Here is a 16,952-nt window from a genome sequence, read left to right as displayed (position 1 = left end):
CACAATTAGTTCTTAATGTAGTGAAGAGAAATGCAAAAATTGGCTTTGTCATCAATATCTAACCTTTGTTCCTTTACTTTGAGTTGGAGAAATACTAAGAAAAATACTGCTTTAAAATAAGAGGGGTTGCAGAAACAAAGATAAAACTCCAAATTAGAACTGTTTAGCCTGATAGAAATAAAGGACCAGAAGACCAGCTGACATAGATAAGCAGTTCTCCATTGATGTTAATGGGACTGAATTAAAATTATTAGGATGCTGAAGAGGAAGGGATGGAATGGTGAATAGTGTGTGGGCAGACATAATGAAATCTGCAAATGAAAAAAGTGGAAACTGTATGGAGTGTAAGTTGCTAAAAGTCATGGAAATTAGTTCATTTTTTTGCATAGTAGATCTATTTTTCTGAATTGACTTCACTGAAGTGCTGGTAGAATAGGCTCAGACTCACTGAGTATGAGGAAGTAGAGGTGTAGGAAGAGAGAGAGGAAGTTACTCTTTTTCTGCAGTGCAGTGGAAGAGCTGAAGGGCATTACTCATGAAAGAAGTGTTGCTATTAGGTAGAGAAGGGTTGGTTATGCTCTTAAGGGGTTGTGTGTGGTTCAGGAAATAAAATGCTGCAACAACTCTTTGCTACTTAGTGTAGGAAGGATGTGAAAGTAATGCTTGTTGGTTTAAACAAATAATCAGGACTCAATTATTCTTGATTACTAATGGTGAAGCACACTAGAAAATAATGTCGTTTTAGATTACTAGGTTATTGTTTATCATCCTGATATATATACTATTCATAAAGGAAAAGGATGGGGAAAAAAGTGTCGTTCTTTGGTATTCTTACTCTTTCATTTTTTGTTGTCCTAGATTATAAAGTCTGCTGATTTTTTTAAATTTTATTTTATTTCTTGTGAAGGATTGGTTGCATTAAATTTAGTTTTATGACATGGTGATATTTCAATATTTTTCATCCACAGAATTCCTAAAGTGATCTCTCTCTATGCTATGCTCTTGCAGCAATTATTAGATACCTTTGAATTAGGTAGGTGAACTGTAGTCATATATTCAGCATTCTTAACTCTTCAACTACAGCTGCTCTCATTTCTTATGGCTGAGATGACCAAAAAACCCATGACATAGAGCAAGTTATTATAACCAAACACATGTCTGTATATGTTTTTTATCTTACCCGAATATTATTCTTTGGACATCAAGAATCAGTGTTCTTCCAAGCAAGTACACTTGGGTTTTTAGAGAGAGATTGAAGTTGAGGAAGATCTTGTCCTGAAGAAGATCCGGAGCAGTAGCTTTGAGTTCAAGGCCAGAGCATTTAAAGGGATATCTAGACTTCTATGAACTAATCTTTGTATGTGTCAAAAATAAATTTAATGTTTACAAACCCTTAATAAACTTGTATGTGGGAGAGTAGGGAACATTTTTACATATCACAAAATAAGAGTGAAAACTTATGTCCAATTCTGCCTTAAAACCCCCCACATTTAAAGTGGAGGTTAAGTGAAACCAAAGAGAGGTAAGAAAAAATAATGCAAAATACATTGCTCAGAGCAAAATCTATAATAGATAAAGGAGATTAAGATAGGAAATGTCATGACAAGTACTTCAATGATTTTAATTTTTAAAATTATATTGAAATTGACTTAAGGGTGTTAGGTTAGTTTTCTCGAAGTTATTAACAAATTTGGCCAGATTCGGTAGGCTTGATCCACGAAATAAAAGACAGCAACAATATTATTCTCATGTTCAAAAATGCATAAATCCATGGTTTGCCAAAGAAGCTGATAGCAAGATCCTGGGTAACGGGATCAGACCCATCTAAGTTGTCAAACATAGGATGTAGTTACACTGCCAGTTCAAACCTCTGATGCTTTTACCACAAGAGCTGACCCTAACCCTCTTCCGTTAGATTTGTGGTCTAATTAAGTATAATTACAAAGATGTTAAAAAGACCTTGCAAATTACATTTTTCCACAAAAATTGCACCTTATTACAGAATCACAGAATATATTACAAATAGATCACAGGAAGTATTACAGTATTTTAGGGACACTGTTGGACATCCTTCTGAATTGCACCTATACTTACATCTTTGGACAAGATTGCATCTTCCTGTTCCAGTTCAAGCAGTATGCAGCTGTGTTTCACAACTCGTATTACTGCAATTGAAATAATTAAATTAAAATACATGTTGATTAAAATTTTACTTTCCATAATTTACAAATACATGAGTTGTTTTTTCTGAGCTCGGGAGGAGCAACACTGGAAGATCTGCTTGCTAAGTTTCACTCTTGACACATATTTAACATCTCTTTTAGTCCAGAAAAGGTTCCTTGTTTTTTTCTACTTGACAGTAGCATGAAGATGTCTTAGCCAAAATAGAGTTCCATTGGAAGCTGTGTAGTAACAGATGAAATCTTAAAGAAATTATATTGAAGTTCACAGAGAATATAAGATGTATAGGAAACAATAATGAGAAGCGAATGCATATGAAATTACTTTCTGCATCACACTTGTGAGTACGGGTTCAGTTTTGGTGGATGACTGACTTCCAGACCATCCAGCTCTGTCTGTGGTCACTGGTGACCAAGGTTGATGGGGGAGCAACCTACACTGTCTCCCGCAGTACAGTACATTCTCAGTGTTATTTCTAGAGAGTCATTGAAGATGAGGGGGCTGCTGGTTCTGACCTGTTCTAGAATTCAGCTCCTCCCTGGCAAGCTAGGAAGCCTGGTCTCTTTCTCTCAGGCTCTGAAAGCAGTGGGAGGTTCCCCCTTGACTGCATCCTGCAGGGAGGATGAGCTCTCCCCACTTGCCCTGCCAGCCCCAGTGTCTCCTTGCTCACCATTGCCCTTGAACTGCTAGCACCAGGCAGTGCAGTGGATGGTGAGGGGGGGTGAATAATTCTGCCTAGATGTTTGCTGTCACAATCCACTTGCATGTTTTGGTTCTCCCACTGTCAGCATGCACGGTAGATATTCCTTTGGTTATGGAAAAACTTAGGGTTTTTTAAGCCATCTTCTTTCCTTCAGCCATTATGTTATCTTTGTTTCCTGTTACACTAGACTTCTTATTAATTCATTCACTTCAAGCATTAAACTACATAAAGGGAGTAAAAAAAATTCTCTGTCAGCACGTCTCTTTTAATAGGAAAATAAACACAAGCTACTTAACAGAGCACCTGGTATGCCAGGAGGCTTGCATCATTAGGTGCTCATGGAAGGAAGAGTAGGTTTAGCAGAATGCATCTTGTTTCTCTCCTTGTAGTTACAGGTGGTCAAAAATGTTAGATCACTGAGCTTCAAAGGGTTTTATCTGAATCAAAATAAACTTTTCTCACCTTTGCCAAAATTCCAGCTTGGATGGAGTTGTAAGTATTTCTGCTCTCATAAGTGCAACTGGCAAGAGCACCCTTGTCCTGGAATAGCTGCAACACCCTTAATTTCCTCTTCCCTGGAAATTGCTATTTTTGTTTGGTTTATTCTGCAATGGGCCAAACAAAATAAAAGTATCTTTCCATCAATCTAGAAACCCATGTATTCTGCATGAAGGACAGACTGGTGTTGCCTGTATTGCCTTCTTAGACAGCCTTGTATTTACAGAACAACGTATGTAAAACTAAAGAAGTTTGTTAGATTTCTAAGAGGAGAGCTAAACTACACATGCTGCTTAACATCAGGTGGGAACATCCACAGCACAAATATGATGTTATAATGAGATTATAATTTCATCCTTCCTCTCAGTGCCTTATTTGTGCCAATTCCTTAAGTGACCACTCCGGAGTCATTGCACAGAAGTCCTTCCTAATTAAAGAGGAAATGTTCAGAGTTGTGAGTTTCCTGTCTTTGCTTGTTGTGTTGATTAGATATGGGCACATGCTCTTGTTTGTGCCCATTATTTCAATACCATGATCTTGAACATGCTGTCTCATTCATCAGCTGTTACAAGGGTGTAAATCATAGTCTGGTGGCTGGTTATAGCTTGTTCTTCAGTTTGGGCTGTGTTCTCACTGTCTTTGCAGGTCAAGGGGCGGGGGTGTGTGTATTTCTCTAATACTGTAGTTCTGTTCTATCTCTATGACCTACCAAATTTATCTGAAAGCCCTCAGTAAAGAAAATGTTGAATACATTGGTCTGATGCATAGGACATTGCAGTTCAGTATATTGGTGTGGGAACCTCATCTGCTTCCCATGGAAGTCATTGAGATTGGATTCTGAATTAGGTTCTGTAGACACAAAGGTCTAATGTAGCAAAAAGCTAGATGTTTCTGTAGGCTGCAGGCAGGTATGGCAGCCTTGCAGTAGTTTGCATCTTCCTAGGCATTGTGAATACAAAATAAGTCTTCACTCCTGGGTCTTTTCCTGCTAACACAGAGATAATGAACCATCGCTTGAAGGTTTCTTAGTCCATCAATCGTTAAGGTAGTTGTCGCCTTTCTTCCAGTCCCGCTGTACTGTACACCAGCAAAGCTTTTTGTCCGTGTTCAGAGAGGTTAATAATTATCTTACAGTGAGAGATTATTACAAGTTGGAGCCGCTGAGGAGTCACCATAGAAAGGGAGGCTTGCAGCAGAAGCTTTGAGTGTTCACAACAGTGACTTGGCTTCTCCCTTGGTGTCAGTGACATGCACAGTGTTAGCAGAAAAATGAAGTTCTCCAGCATTCAGAAGGAATTTTTTTAACATTTAATTTTTTGAAAGATTGTCTGAGTCCCTCATGGTTTTTTTTGTTTCTAGATTTCATAAAAGCAGTGTTCAAAAACAGATGAACCAAAGGGTAGACAGAGGCATGTCTGTTACCACAGCCCTCCTCAGGGTGCAAACTGTAACCTCTACTGCCGAAGTATGGACTTCCCAGCTTGTCTTGGTCAACTATTCAAAATACCAAGGATCTCCTTTACAATTTGCCCTATGTTGGCATCATTTTGTTGTGATGAAGGGTTGTTGGAAGGAAAAACAAAACCCAGTGTGTTGTGGCTGTGCAGTAGGGATTACAGAATGTTGTCTTGAAGTGTAGCTGGTAAAAGTTAGTAAAATTGGCTTTTCCCAGTAAAAGGATCCACTGTTTGTTCCTCTCACAAAAAAAAATGCACTAGTAATATAAATAGGAGGAGGATCTAAGTAACTGTCATGCCTCTCTCCAAATATGAGATATGCACATGGACTCTGATGTGACCATGAAAATTATGTACCAGGACCATGAACTCTGATTTGTTCCAATCAGTATTTCAAAATCCAGATCCCAGCCTTGTAAAGTATAAGAGGTTTTAGGCTTGAAGAGTAAACCTATTCCAGCAGAGAGATACAGCAGTGAATTTAAATCCAAAGCTGAAGTCAGTTGCAGGTATCTGGTTCATGTCCACAATTGCTAGCAGTATGCTGTAGGATCACAAAGCCCCTTTTGAATAATTCTCTGCAGTTGAGAGTTCACTTGTGTAAAAAATTGTGGTCATTTCAGGACAATCAGTAGGTATGCTTCCATTTCAGTAATAAGAAGCACTGCCTAGCATGGATGCACTGAGATACACGCACACGGTATGAATTTATTTTCATGTTTTGGAAATTATGGCAGAGAACTCTGGGATGAAGAAAATGGAAGTTTTTTTCATTTCATTCTGAGACACATGGAGGAGAAGGCAGTGGAAGTTTTTTATTCACAGGCACAAAAATAAAATAGTGGCACAGTCCATACTGAGGTACAGCATAGATGCAAGTACAGCACACATGGTGCATCTGTTCTCTTTTCAGAATGGAGTTTACAAACAAAGCAATTCTGTATTTTTAAACCTCCATTTTAGATTTAAAACATTCATATCTACAATGACATTTTACTGATTTTCTGGTAATTCCAGTAAAGAAAGTCTACATTTGTATTTGCCTGCTGTCAAGGAATTGTACATGTTAACCAGGCAGTTGCAGCATGAAGAGAGAGATATAAGCAGGACATGCATGTTTGTTAAATATAGATGATCAATACCTGTTATTATTACATGACCTGTTTCTTTTTGTCAACAGTCATGAATAGGAATGATACAATAGTATAACTGCCTTACCAGTGAACCTCAGCATGGTACAGACACACACACAACTGCTATTTAGGGAGTGTGAGAATACAAACAGAGCATGAGTGAACCACATAGCCCCATGTGCCAGTCCACCAACGTGGTGGGACAGATAAATCCAAGGGCAGTCTTCATACAGGGATGTGCATGCATTTGCCTCTACACATCAGTCTCATCCCATGTATATCTTCCGAGTGGGAATACAGAGCTTACTTAGGAGCTACTGTAGACTCAACTCCAAACTGTTGATAAGCCATGAATGCCTCAAAATGTTTAAAACAAACATAAACAAAACAAAACAAAAAACCCAAAATATACTTCTGTAGCCATATAAACTATACTTTTAAAAGGCTCATTTTAAGTACAATCGTAGGGTGGTTTGGATTGAAAGGGACCTGTAAAGGTCACCTAGTCTGCCCACCAAGTAGTCTGACTTTCTTCATGCTTGAGAAATTGTGTACACAACTGTCTACTGAACTTGAAGTTCTAAACGCATTAGTAGATATATGGATTTTATACATATATCTGTAAATGATAACTGTTTTGCAGAAAATATTTTGATGGGAAGAGGTCTGTCCTTTTTTTAGACTAATACATAATGTACTACAAGTGGAATTACATTCTAAGTAAATACAATCTTTACTGTTTTATGGTATCTGGATGCCTCAGTGACAGATTAGTCATATTTTGCATATTAAGTTCTATAGGGTCCAGTGGCAGAGCACTGTAATTCCCATTGATTTTATTCAGAGATATGTGGACAGATCGTTAGAGCTCTGTGAGTAACAATTTATGTGATTCACAAGCAATTCTGAAAAATGAGTGTCATTCCAACTGGAAACCACATTGTTATTTTTTTTTCTAGTGAACAAATAGACTGGGACAACCAAAGCATCTTGTTGAGCATCTTTAATAAAAGGAAAGGAAATTTGTACTCAACGGGCTGCATTCAAAGAAGCATGTGGGATCAATTAATAAAAACTGGGAGGGGATGCTGCTCATATCTGTCTTGGCTCTCCGGATAGATAAGAGCCTGAATTAAGTTCCTCCTCTCAGTTTAGTCAGGATAGACTTAAACCCAAGATTTACAGCAAAGGAACATGGTAACAGTGGGCCACAGAATGGGGAGTATGGTGCTGTTAGAGGGGTTTTGGGAGTAGTTCCTGTACCTTCCTTGGACTTGCATATTAAGTTAAAATGTTTCTTCCTGGGAATGCTAAACCTTTTTACAGCTTTCTCTCTCTCTCTCTTTTTTGTTTTTTTTAACTATAACTGTTTCATAGCTGCCTTTTAAAACAATTTTTAGAGTATTTTTCCAAAGTTTTTTTCAAAATGTGATTCAGCTGGAGAGCCTGTTTCTTCCTTCCCCACATTAACAACCCTGTGGAGACCCAGACCTGGGAGAGGTTGGTCTCTCCTGCTGTTCCGCAGTGGGATGTTAACAGCTAATATAGGAGCTGCCTCTGAAAATGTAGAGTTTTGTTTAACTCTCCCCCTCAAATCCCTAAGTGATTTATCAGGGCAATCACTCCTGGGTTGTGCAGTCCACTAGGAAGACTAATGAAAGTCTTTTTAAAACTATAATCTATGTGTGCTGCAAACTTGAATAAATGTATGTATGTGAAAAAGAACAAATTTAGATAATTGCATGGTACAAAGCTTTGTGCTGAGAGCAAACAATAGTATCTCTTTCACCAGATGTGTGTGACTAAGCAGCCTCTTATTACTGGTTGCAGAATGCTAACTCCAGGAAAGGACATTAAAAGTATGGCATTTACATATATATGGAGGGAAAGTTATTTACCTAGAGCAAGAAATCGCAGAGTGACATTTTGCAAAGTGGTTAGTGAAAATCAGACAATAAAATCTGGTTTTCCTGGATTGCATTCTTTATAAAGGAAGGATGTTGTAGTAGGGTATATGGTTTATTAGAAAAATTATTCAGGAAAAAGTACAATTTAAAAATACATGTAATGATATATGGTAATCCTCACTATGTGTACTGTTATTTTGTTGTGTATGTTTATTCATGTGAACTCTTAACAAAGCAGAGAAGTGCCAACTTCTTGCTTTTATCAGCAGATACCTAAGAATAGACTGCTGGAACTTGCATTCCTTCAACGTCAGAGCTTTTAGTTAGAAGACAGAAGAGAGACAGGGAGGGTTTTTCCAAGTGTCACGCTCTGTTTAGAAAAAAATTCTAAGCTGTACTTAAAGAGTATTTTAGTCATTTTTCCCATGAGAAACTCTTGAATTACAAGCAATTAATAAATAGGTAGAAGATATTCAGATTTATTAAGCAAAATCACAAAGCAGGGGCAGCTAAATTTAAGAATGCAGCTAAAATATAAATTCATCCTCTGCCATGTTCTTCAGCTTTGCCCCAATGGTTGGAGGTTTTTGGCTGGAAGAAAAGAAATTTGCACAATTACTCGTCTGAGCTGAGTGGGTGCTCACAGTGTTAGCCAGTGGCTTACTGGGCTGTTACAATAAAGATGAGCTGTGAAGTATTTTTTATCTGATTTACAGCATGCACCTTCATGAAACACTTTTGATTCAGAGCTTGAGGAGGGGGAAATAACTTTTTGCAATCAGGAAGAAGCAGGCAGTAACTTAAAATCCAGCTCACTCCTGATGCAATTGCTACTCTCTTTCCATGGCATTGAATTCCTTCTCTTGTCTGTTGTGACGCATAGGTGAAAAACATGCAGCAGAGCCAGATGATGCAGAGCTGGTGAGCCTCAGCAAGAGGCTGGTGGAGAACGCAGTGCTGAAGGCTGTGCAGCAATATTTAGAAGAAACACAAAACAAGACCACACAGACTGATGGAAGCTCCATGAAAACTGAAGAAGGAGCAAGTGGCAGTAAGAATGAGAATGACAATGATAACCACAAGTGAGCACTGTGCAAGAAGGCCGGGAGCAAATGTCTCACCAGGAATAACCACAAAAACACATCCCAGCTCCCTGCTGAAATTTACTAAGTGGTGCTGGGTGACAGGCACTCTGCTTTGTGAGCCTCTTATCAAAAGTTTGTTCGGAATCGAAGGACACTGTCTGCTGGTTTAATATGTGCTTGCACTGCAGAAAATCTGTTCAATGCTGGGAGGGATGGACAGTGGGAAAAAGACAAGAATTGTGAAGTAGGCACCTCCAGTCTTCACAGGTTCTTGATACCAAGAGTCCTTTCCTTGCTTTTGAAGAGAAACTGAACCATTTTTCTTTGTCTTGTGGGTTGTCGTGAATGGCTGTGGAAGAGACCTTGCCAGAAGTGGAAGTGATGCCCTCGCCCAGGGGCTTGGCACGGCTGCAGGGCTGCTTGCTCCATGGGAGAGCACATGCTGTTTCCTAGTCAACAGCAATCAACCTCAAGCTAAAAATTGCCACTACAGATACTCGCCGCAGATACTGTTACACAGTATGTAAAATGGCAGGAGTTTCTCTTCGGTGCGACGCTGTACTGTTCTTTTGGTAGCATTTGTTGATGTAAATTATATTTTTTGACAAAGTACCTTTTTATAAAAAAATATAGGCAAAAGGCTGAGCAGTTTATACTGTCCAAACCAGATACAATCTCTTTATCTCCATACATTAATGCATCTAAATGACATTAGTTGTTATAAAATGTATTATATTGTTCTTTTCCTCTAGGAAAGAGCCATGAAGCAGACTTAATAAAGGAAGCTTTGCACAGAGAAACACAGGCCCTGCTATCCAGACTGAATCAGATAAAGGAACTGTTATCCACTCCCGAGATCCGAACAAAAATTAGCAAAGAACTGTTTGAAGACAACTTTAACAGTAAATGGAAAAGATGTATTGACTGTGCATCTCCGGATGCATGATTGTGAATTGCCCTAATGTGAAGTCTCAACAGGTTGTTTAAAGACAAAAAAAAAAAAAATCACTCAAGAAATTTTCCTTTTTTGTTTTACTAAAAATATGAATGGGTGTAAATGGTTCATGAGGAATCATGATAAAATATTTGGACAGAAAGATTACATACCATAATGATGAAGTACAGCCACTCCTAAGTACTGCTTTGAAACTGCTTGAATGTGCAGGTATATGTCATGACTCCAAAATGGAAAAATATTGGTTTCAAATAAATTTGAGCAAATGCTCTGCCCTCCCTTTATCATGGCAAGTAATTTGTATTTGTCTTACAGATCCCTTCACTAGAAATGATGTACAAATATTTTAAAAATTGATGCTTTTAAATACTTTTAAATGGATATTTGAAAAAAAATCTTTTAATTATTTGCCTTTTGGATATGTACTGGCATTTTGGGTAAGCACTGTCTGTTTTTTATTTTTTTTTTTAAACAGCACTTGAATACTTGTATAGATGCTGACATGTTTCTGCTAAGGTTTACACTAATGCAAGAATGTTCTAAATTTCAGAATGAAATTCAGGCTCCACTGATGCCAATGGCAGATTCTTATTGGCTTTAATGGAGTCGGGATGCTGCAATTAAGATTTCTCATGCAAATAATAATATTCCTTGAAAAAATACTTGCCTTTTTACTTTTGTAGAGCAGTGGGTTTGTCTTTTGTTTTTGGTGTTTCCTCCATCTCTACCTTCTGCTGCTTGAGATGGGGTGTCAGTTTGCTCTCATTGTTCTCTTACACGCCTGTAAGATTCACTGAAGCTTTGGATGTGCAACAATGCAGGAGTAGGCCAAATATTTGCATTTTTTATAAACATTGTTTAAAATTGCCTCTGATCGTAAAAGCTATATAATGTATGTTGTGATTGGTATCAGAATTGTTCTGTTAGAACAGCTGTGTGCATATTCTTCATTGGTCTCAAGCACTGGTCATTTATCTTGTGTCAGAGCTCATTTTTTTCTCGTTTGGTATATAACAGTATATTCTGAAATGCGTCTCATAATAAATGCCATGTTCACAGTAAAGTATTTTTTCCTTTGCACTCTACAAATGTTTTCACCCATCACTAAAGGGACTTCAATAAAATGAAGTACTGCAGGTAGCAGCCTTGCCAGAAACAGTGCTTGGATGAATCACACTGTGAAGTTGACTCCGGATGTTGTGCCAGGATACTGATTTTGGGAGCTGAAATCATGTGAAGAAATGAATGCAGATAAGCTAGAAAACTTGGAAGTATTAGTACAACTTCCTAGAGTTCTATATCCATTCTTCAACATTAAAAAATAGTTTAATGGTCTCAAATTTGCTTTAGAATAATAATAAAAAATAAATCTGAATCTGCAGTCATCCCTGGTGATTAAAAAAAACACAACCCAGACTTTCACAAGTGAATCTGTACATCGCTGATCAGTGACTCCCTGAGCTCAGCTTGCTCCCTTATTCCATAGGCTGAGGAGAAAAGCTTTTCTCCTCCTTCCAAGGAGAGAAGTTTCCTTGTCATGGTGAACACTACTGAGTAGTAGCATTCAGAGGTAGCTGTTCATATGCTGTCAAGCAATTTAAATCCAATTTGCAGTTAGCAACCACATTATCAGCTATGAAAACAGCAAAACAGTTTATGTTCTATCTGTATCTCAAGCTGTCATCTGCCTTTCCTTCTTACAAGTTAATACCATTATTGAGTGCCTTTTTATGTCATTCAGCTTCTAACAGTCATTATTTTCAAGTTTCAAGAAAACTTTAGAAATCAATCACTGAATTTATGTCAAGACACTTTGATAGGTGACCTGAATGTTAGAGTCTCTGTTCATTCTCGGTTCTTATGGATGGCATCAAGAACAGCAGCTGTGAAAAAAAGAAATTAAAAGGGACTTAGTGGCCTGGATGTAGGCAGCTAGTACCGTTTGAGATGGCCTAGAGTGGGCCTGGCATGAGTCTGGCAAATATGACACAAACTTCTGAATCAGGAGCTGTGGACTATAGGATACCCCAGAACTTCTAAAAAGACAGTGGGTAAGTATGTTGAAGAAACTAAAACCCATCCTCGATTCTCAGATGTTTTGACCCATGAGAGTCAACAGGGCTTTTGTTTCTAAACCATTCATGTGCTTTTAAAATGCCAACCATAACCTTTATTTCTTGTTTGACAAGATGCCACTATTAATTTTCTCAGAGTTGGGTAAAAAAAAATCCTGCATCTGGATTAATTCTCTTCTGACAACCACCTTCTTGCTTTCTCTATTTTTTTATTACTTTTTTTCACTGGTAGTCAAGCCTTGCTGCCAAATTAAAGCATGAATTTCTTGTATGAATGCTGAGGTATGCGGATACACAGAGACAACCTGGTATAGGCAGGGATGAAGCTCTGAGCCAAATGTGTTGCCTTCCTCACACGTAAATAATTTTCTGGTTTTTAATTAAGCAGTTCTTTTGGGGAGTATCTTGAGGTAGCGATGCACAGGTTATTCTGGGAAAGTGTTGGCATTTCAAAACAGATGGTGCAAGTTTGTCCATGTTTTGTTTTTAGTTCTGCCTTTTAGCTTGCTCATTCTCAAGACTGTTTCTACATTTCTGATTGTAGAGATGTCTGTGGCAGGTCTAAAAGCAGTAGCTCAATTTCCAGGACTAGGCTAGCTTGAAGTCTCTGGACTGCTGTGACCCACTGAGAAACTGTTCCTGGTATCTGTGCTTGGTCTAGGCACAGAGCACAGAAGTTGCAGAAGCAAAGTATCTGAGCAGCCCTTGCCATGAACTGCACTGTTGCGCTGTGTGTCGGAGGTGTTTAAGGGTTGACAGAGTAATCAGAGAGATCAGGAAATCTGTCTAAGTCCTGACCAACAGACACCAGTTCTCTGATGCAGAACGAGAGACTGAAGTCTCCAAGCATGGGTGAGCATGGCATGAGGATGCTCAGTCTGGTAGGTAGATAGTAATGCAGCAGATGAATGTGCATCAATAACTTCGGGGGAAAAGGAAACTAGTGTTTCTGTGTTGACTGAAAGTGATACAAATCTAAAAAGGACTGGAGGTTAAGGTCAAATTCAGACACTCTGTGCAGATATTGGGACCCACACTATATAATGCCACATATCTACTAATGGTCTTACTGACGTAGGTACTGAAGCCTAAACTTTGTCCAGTTCTGGGCTCCCCAGTTCAAGGGAGACAGGGAACTACTAGAGAGAGTCCAGCAGAGGGCAACAAAGATGACTGGGGGATTGGAGCGTCTCTGTTATAAAAAAAGGCTGAGAGAGCTGGGACTGTTTAGCCTGGAGAAGAGAAAGGTGAGAGGAGACCTTATTAATACCTTTAAGTATCTGAAGGGTGGGTGCAAGGAGGATGGAGCGAGGCTCTTCAGTAGTTCCTGGTGACAAGGGGCAACGGGCACAAGCTGGAACATAGGAAGTTCCATTTAAATTTGATAAAAAGATTCTTTACTATGAGGGTGACAGAGCACTGGAACAGGCTGCCCAGTGAGGTTGTGTAGTCTCCTTCTCTGGAGACATTCAGGACCCACCTGGATGCAGTCCTGAGTAATGTGCTGTAGGCAATCCTGCTTTAGCAGGGGAGTTGGACTAGATGATCTCTAGAGGACCCTTCCAACTCGCAATTCTGTGATTCTGGATGATGCTTCAAGTGGTAAAATACTACCTCATGGAAAGGTTATACACTCTGGAAGTCAGCATTCAGGAGGCTTCATGTTCTATATTTATAGAAGTTTCTGATTATAACTGTGCACGCTTTTGCTTGTGCTATTTTAGCCTAAAGGCCACGTGATTGTGTCATGGATCAAAGACTGTCAGCCACGCTTCATTCTGGTGACAGTAATTTTACTGTTTCATTTTTATGTCAGTCTAGACATGACTCATATATTCTTGTTAGAATTCTGATTTTATAAAAGTCTTGAGAGATATCCTACACATTTAGGTAGTCAGCAAGCAGGAAAAACAGATGAGCAAAGCCACTGTGCTCAGTAGAGCTTATAAATTTAATTTTAGTAAAAACACTCATTGACTTTTTAAATTCAGTATGTCTGAGAATATGCTCATGAAATGAAATGTAAACTGAAACTTTTTCACTGCAGATGAAATCTTACCTGCAGAGCCAGGTGCAGCCCTATGGAAGCAAGGAGGGAATCTGGTTGCCTCAGGTGGAGCCTGGTAGCTGGATGCCTGAGGGTTGTTTCACTCTTCTTCTAGCCTGGGACTTTGTTTTGCACAATCCTTTTGGAAGCAGTCTTGTATCTATGAATGCTTTCTGTCTTCTTCCAGCTGCTAATGGCATATTGTCTTGGCCTGAGAAAATGAGGGACTGAATCAGTGCTATAGCTTTGAGCTGTTTCCATCCCTTTGGAGGAGGGAGGAAGCTGTCACTGAAATCCCAAAGAGGTTGATGTCTTTGCAGAGAAACTTCTGGTGTCACTCAAGCTGCCAGAGGTCAGAGGAGAGCCTGCGTGGCTGTTGGCTGAAGTCTTCATCTAGAGGTGACTCCTGTCTGATGCAGAGGCAACGGAGGCAGCCAGAAGTGACTGGGCAAAAGCAGTTCCTGGAGGATGCACCCCCCCCCGAACCAAGATGGAGAGTGGGTTAGCTGACTCATTAGTGGGCATTTGGATAAAGTAAGTGTTGTTTTAGCTTTATGAGAATTGTTCTAAGTCATAATTGTGTAGTAATTTGTGGAAAATTTTTGAAATCTGGTTTCTTTCATAAGTTTCACTTAGTGGTAAGGGGTAATCGTTGAAACTGATGAAGGTTCATTTGCTTTCAAAGAGTTCATTAGTGCTGTACCATAATGTTCTACAGAAATGCTTTGCACTTTTTATTTCAGTTAAATAAAATCATTACATTGGCCTGGATTCAGGGGCAAGGAGTCACACCATTCTTACAGGAAAGGAAACTGTTTGAACCCTGGAAATAGGTACACATTAATGCCAACATGTGTTTTACTCTGCTGTTCCTTTGATCAATACACTTTCTGTATAAGTAACTTCTTAGTGTGCACTCATTTATATTCTCTTCATGTTAAGTCTTTATAATGAGAATATTTGTACTGAATGAAAATCAGTCCCGAGAGATGCCTGGGCTGACAAAAAAACTGCAGTCATAGTGGAGCAATAATTAGAACAGCACACAGGAATACAAAAAGTGATATGCCTGCCATTCTTGGCATAGCAAAAAGGGCACTCTAGCATTGATAAGCAAATACTTCTCCAGCAAAAGGCTGGAGTTTCTCTGCTGTGCTCTGATCTCTGCTTCCGCTGCTGTTTACAGGCTTTGTTTAGTGACTCATGGATGCAAAGTACATTATTAGCAGACTGGGACGCAGAACTGTTTCTTGCAAGGGACTCTCCTCATTGCTGGGAAATCAAGCCCTCTTTTGCTCCTGGTGATTAAGGATTAAACCAATAAAAAATGCAGAATTAGGATAGTTAAAAGAAGTTGATTAAGAAATTACACATGAGGATTTCAACATAAGCTTATTTGAAATAGAAGTTTTTCTTTCAGATAAGAAAGGCAGAGATATTTTGAGGTCAAAATTGACTCTAGAGATTCTGGTGGGGATTTTTAGCAATACTACAGTCTGAATTAAAAGGGAAAGCATTGCACTTTCAGAATCCTTCTTATCTTTTATTCTTTTTTTCCTGCAGCTGTACAGAGAACTTCAGGCCCTGAAACACAAGAGAAGAAGAAGGAAACACGCTGATATGATTTAACTTCAGTCATAACTCAGACAACCAAAATGTAACAGAAAAACAAAGTCAAGAAGAAACGCCAGCAGCTACTGATAAAATTCAACTGTAGCTGCCAGTGTAAAAAAAAAAAAGATGTAATAAGTCCAAACGTTCAGAAGAAAAAAGGATGAAATGCAGCAAAACGATCGTGTTTTCTGCATCTGGTCAATCATTTGTTGCACACCTGTGTTTGTCAATCAGCTGTACTGTACAGGCAAATGTCACATTTCCCAGTCACATTTTCCAATCAAATGCATCTGAGAGGGAAGGCTGAACAAGCATTTGGCTATGAAATACCATTCTGGCAGAGCACTGACATGAAAGGCTATAAGAAATATTGCAAGATAGGGACTAAGTCAAGGCAAAGTCATGGCAAAACTCAGGGAGGTCATCTCTAGAGGAGCAGGAAAAAGCAAAGAAAAAATCCATGCATTTGAAGATCCTTTTACAAGTACATTTTATCATTGTATAGGTCTGCTGCACTTCTATGTCTAGAAATCAAAGTGGACTAAGTAGCCAAATACTTAAATGTGCACAGAGAGCTACAGAAATTAATTGCAAATAATCTTAATTTCTGGGGCATGCATAGAATCATAGGATGGTTTGGGTTGGAAGGGACCTTAAAGATCATCTAGTTCCAACCCCCCTGCATGGGCAGGGACACCTCCCACTAGACCAGGTTGCTCAGGGCCCCATCCACCCTGGCCTTGAACACTTCCCGGGATGGGGTATCCACAACCTCCCTGGGCTACCTGTTCCAGTGTCTCACCAACCTCAGGGAAGAATTTCCTCCTAATGTCTAGCCAGCCAGCAGAACAGAGTGGGAAACAAATGGATGACTGAGTGCTTGTGGAATGTTGACTGCAATGACTGCAGCATCGAGTTGCTGGCTGCATTACTTTGTGTTTGTGAAGTACAGGATATTGGAATACAAATCATGGGTAAGAGGAAATGAAATGTCTATTCTTTGCATGGGTAACGTCAGCAAACTTATTTAGGTCAATTACCAAAAGAAGGATCCACTGCAAAACAAGGCAGAATCATCAAGCAAATATGTTAACTTGATAAATTAAAACCCGCTCTACCATTATGCTCTAAAATGAGCTGCATCTCTGCACCAGGGTGGATTTTTATGTTTGCGAAACGATTGCTAACAAGGGAATATATGAAGAATGGCTTAATAAACACCCTAAAACTGTGAAGGTAAGGAAGACACTTCAAAAGTGAAGGTGCAAAAAGCATAAAGCAGATTATTTTTTTAGTA

General features: G+C 39.0%; 1 protein-coding gene and 2 long non-coding RNA genes across 5 annotated transcripts in view; 2 read left to right on the top strand and 1 right to left on the bottom strand.

Moving 5' to 3' along the window:
- Window positions 1-10,982, top strand: part of AKAP7 (A-kinase anchoring protein 7) — an 80,091-nt gene extending 69,109 nt beyond the window's left edge. The window contains exons 8-9 of one of the 3 annotated variants that reach the window (XR_007889115.1): window positions 8,763-9,483; window positions 9,717-9,811. Coding sequence is in view for 2 of the 3 variants with exons in the window: in XM_051615555.1 (XP_051471515.1) it covers window positions 8,763-8,965 (203 nt within the window). In the remaining variant the exon portion in view is untranslated. Of the gene's footprint in view, window positions 1-8,762; window positions 9,613-9,716 lie in introns of those variants that run through there. The other 2 variants (XM_051615556.1, XM_051615555.1) reach the window with 2 other exon arrangements.
- Window positions 10,613-14,268, bottom strand: LOC127383120 (uncharacterized). The gene is made up of 3 exons (XR_007889117.1): window positions 14,054-14,268; window positions 11,745-11,802; window positions 10,613-10,700 (listed from the first exon to the last, which is right to left on the bottom strand). It is a non-coding gene; the product is annotated as an uncharacterized LOC127383120 (long non-coding RNA).
- Window positions 11,827-15,857, top strand: LOC127383119 (uncharacterized). Its single transcript, XR_007889116.1, has 3 exons — window positions 11,827-13,241; window positions 14,362-14,575; window positions 15,605-15,857. It is a non-coding gene; the product is annotated as an uncharacterized LOC127383119 (long non-coding RNA).
- The last annotated feature ends 1,095 nt before the right edge of the window (window positions 15,858-16,952 follow it).

Source organism: Apus apus, chromosome 3, assembly GCF_020740795.1.
Source record: "Apus apus isolate bApuApu2 chromosome 3, bApuApu2.pri.cur, whole genome shotgun sequence".
In the NCBI taxonomy this organism is placed as follows: domain Eukaryota; kingdom Metazoa; phylum Chordata; class Aves; order Apodiformes; family Apodidae; genus Apus; species Apus apus.
The sequence above is the reverse complement of the archived record's forward strand: the minus strand, read 5'-3'. Positions and strand labels throughout refer to the sequence as shown.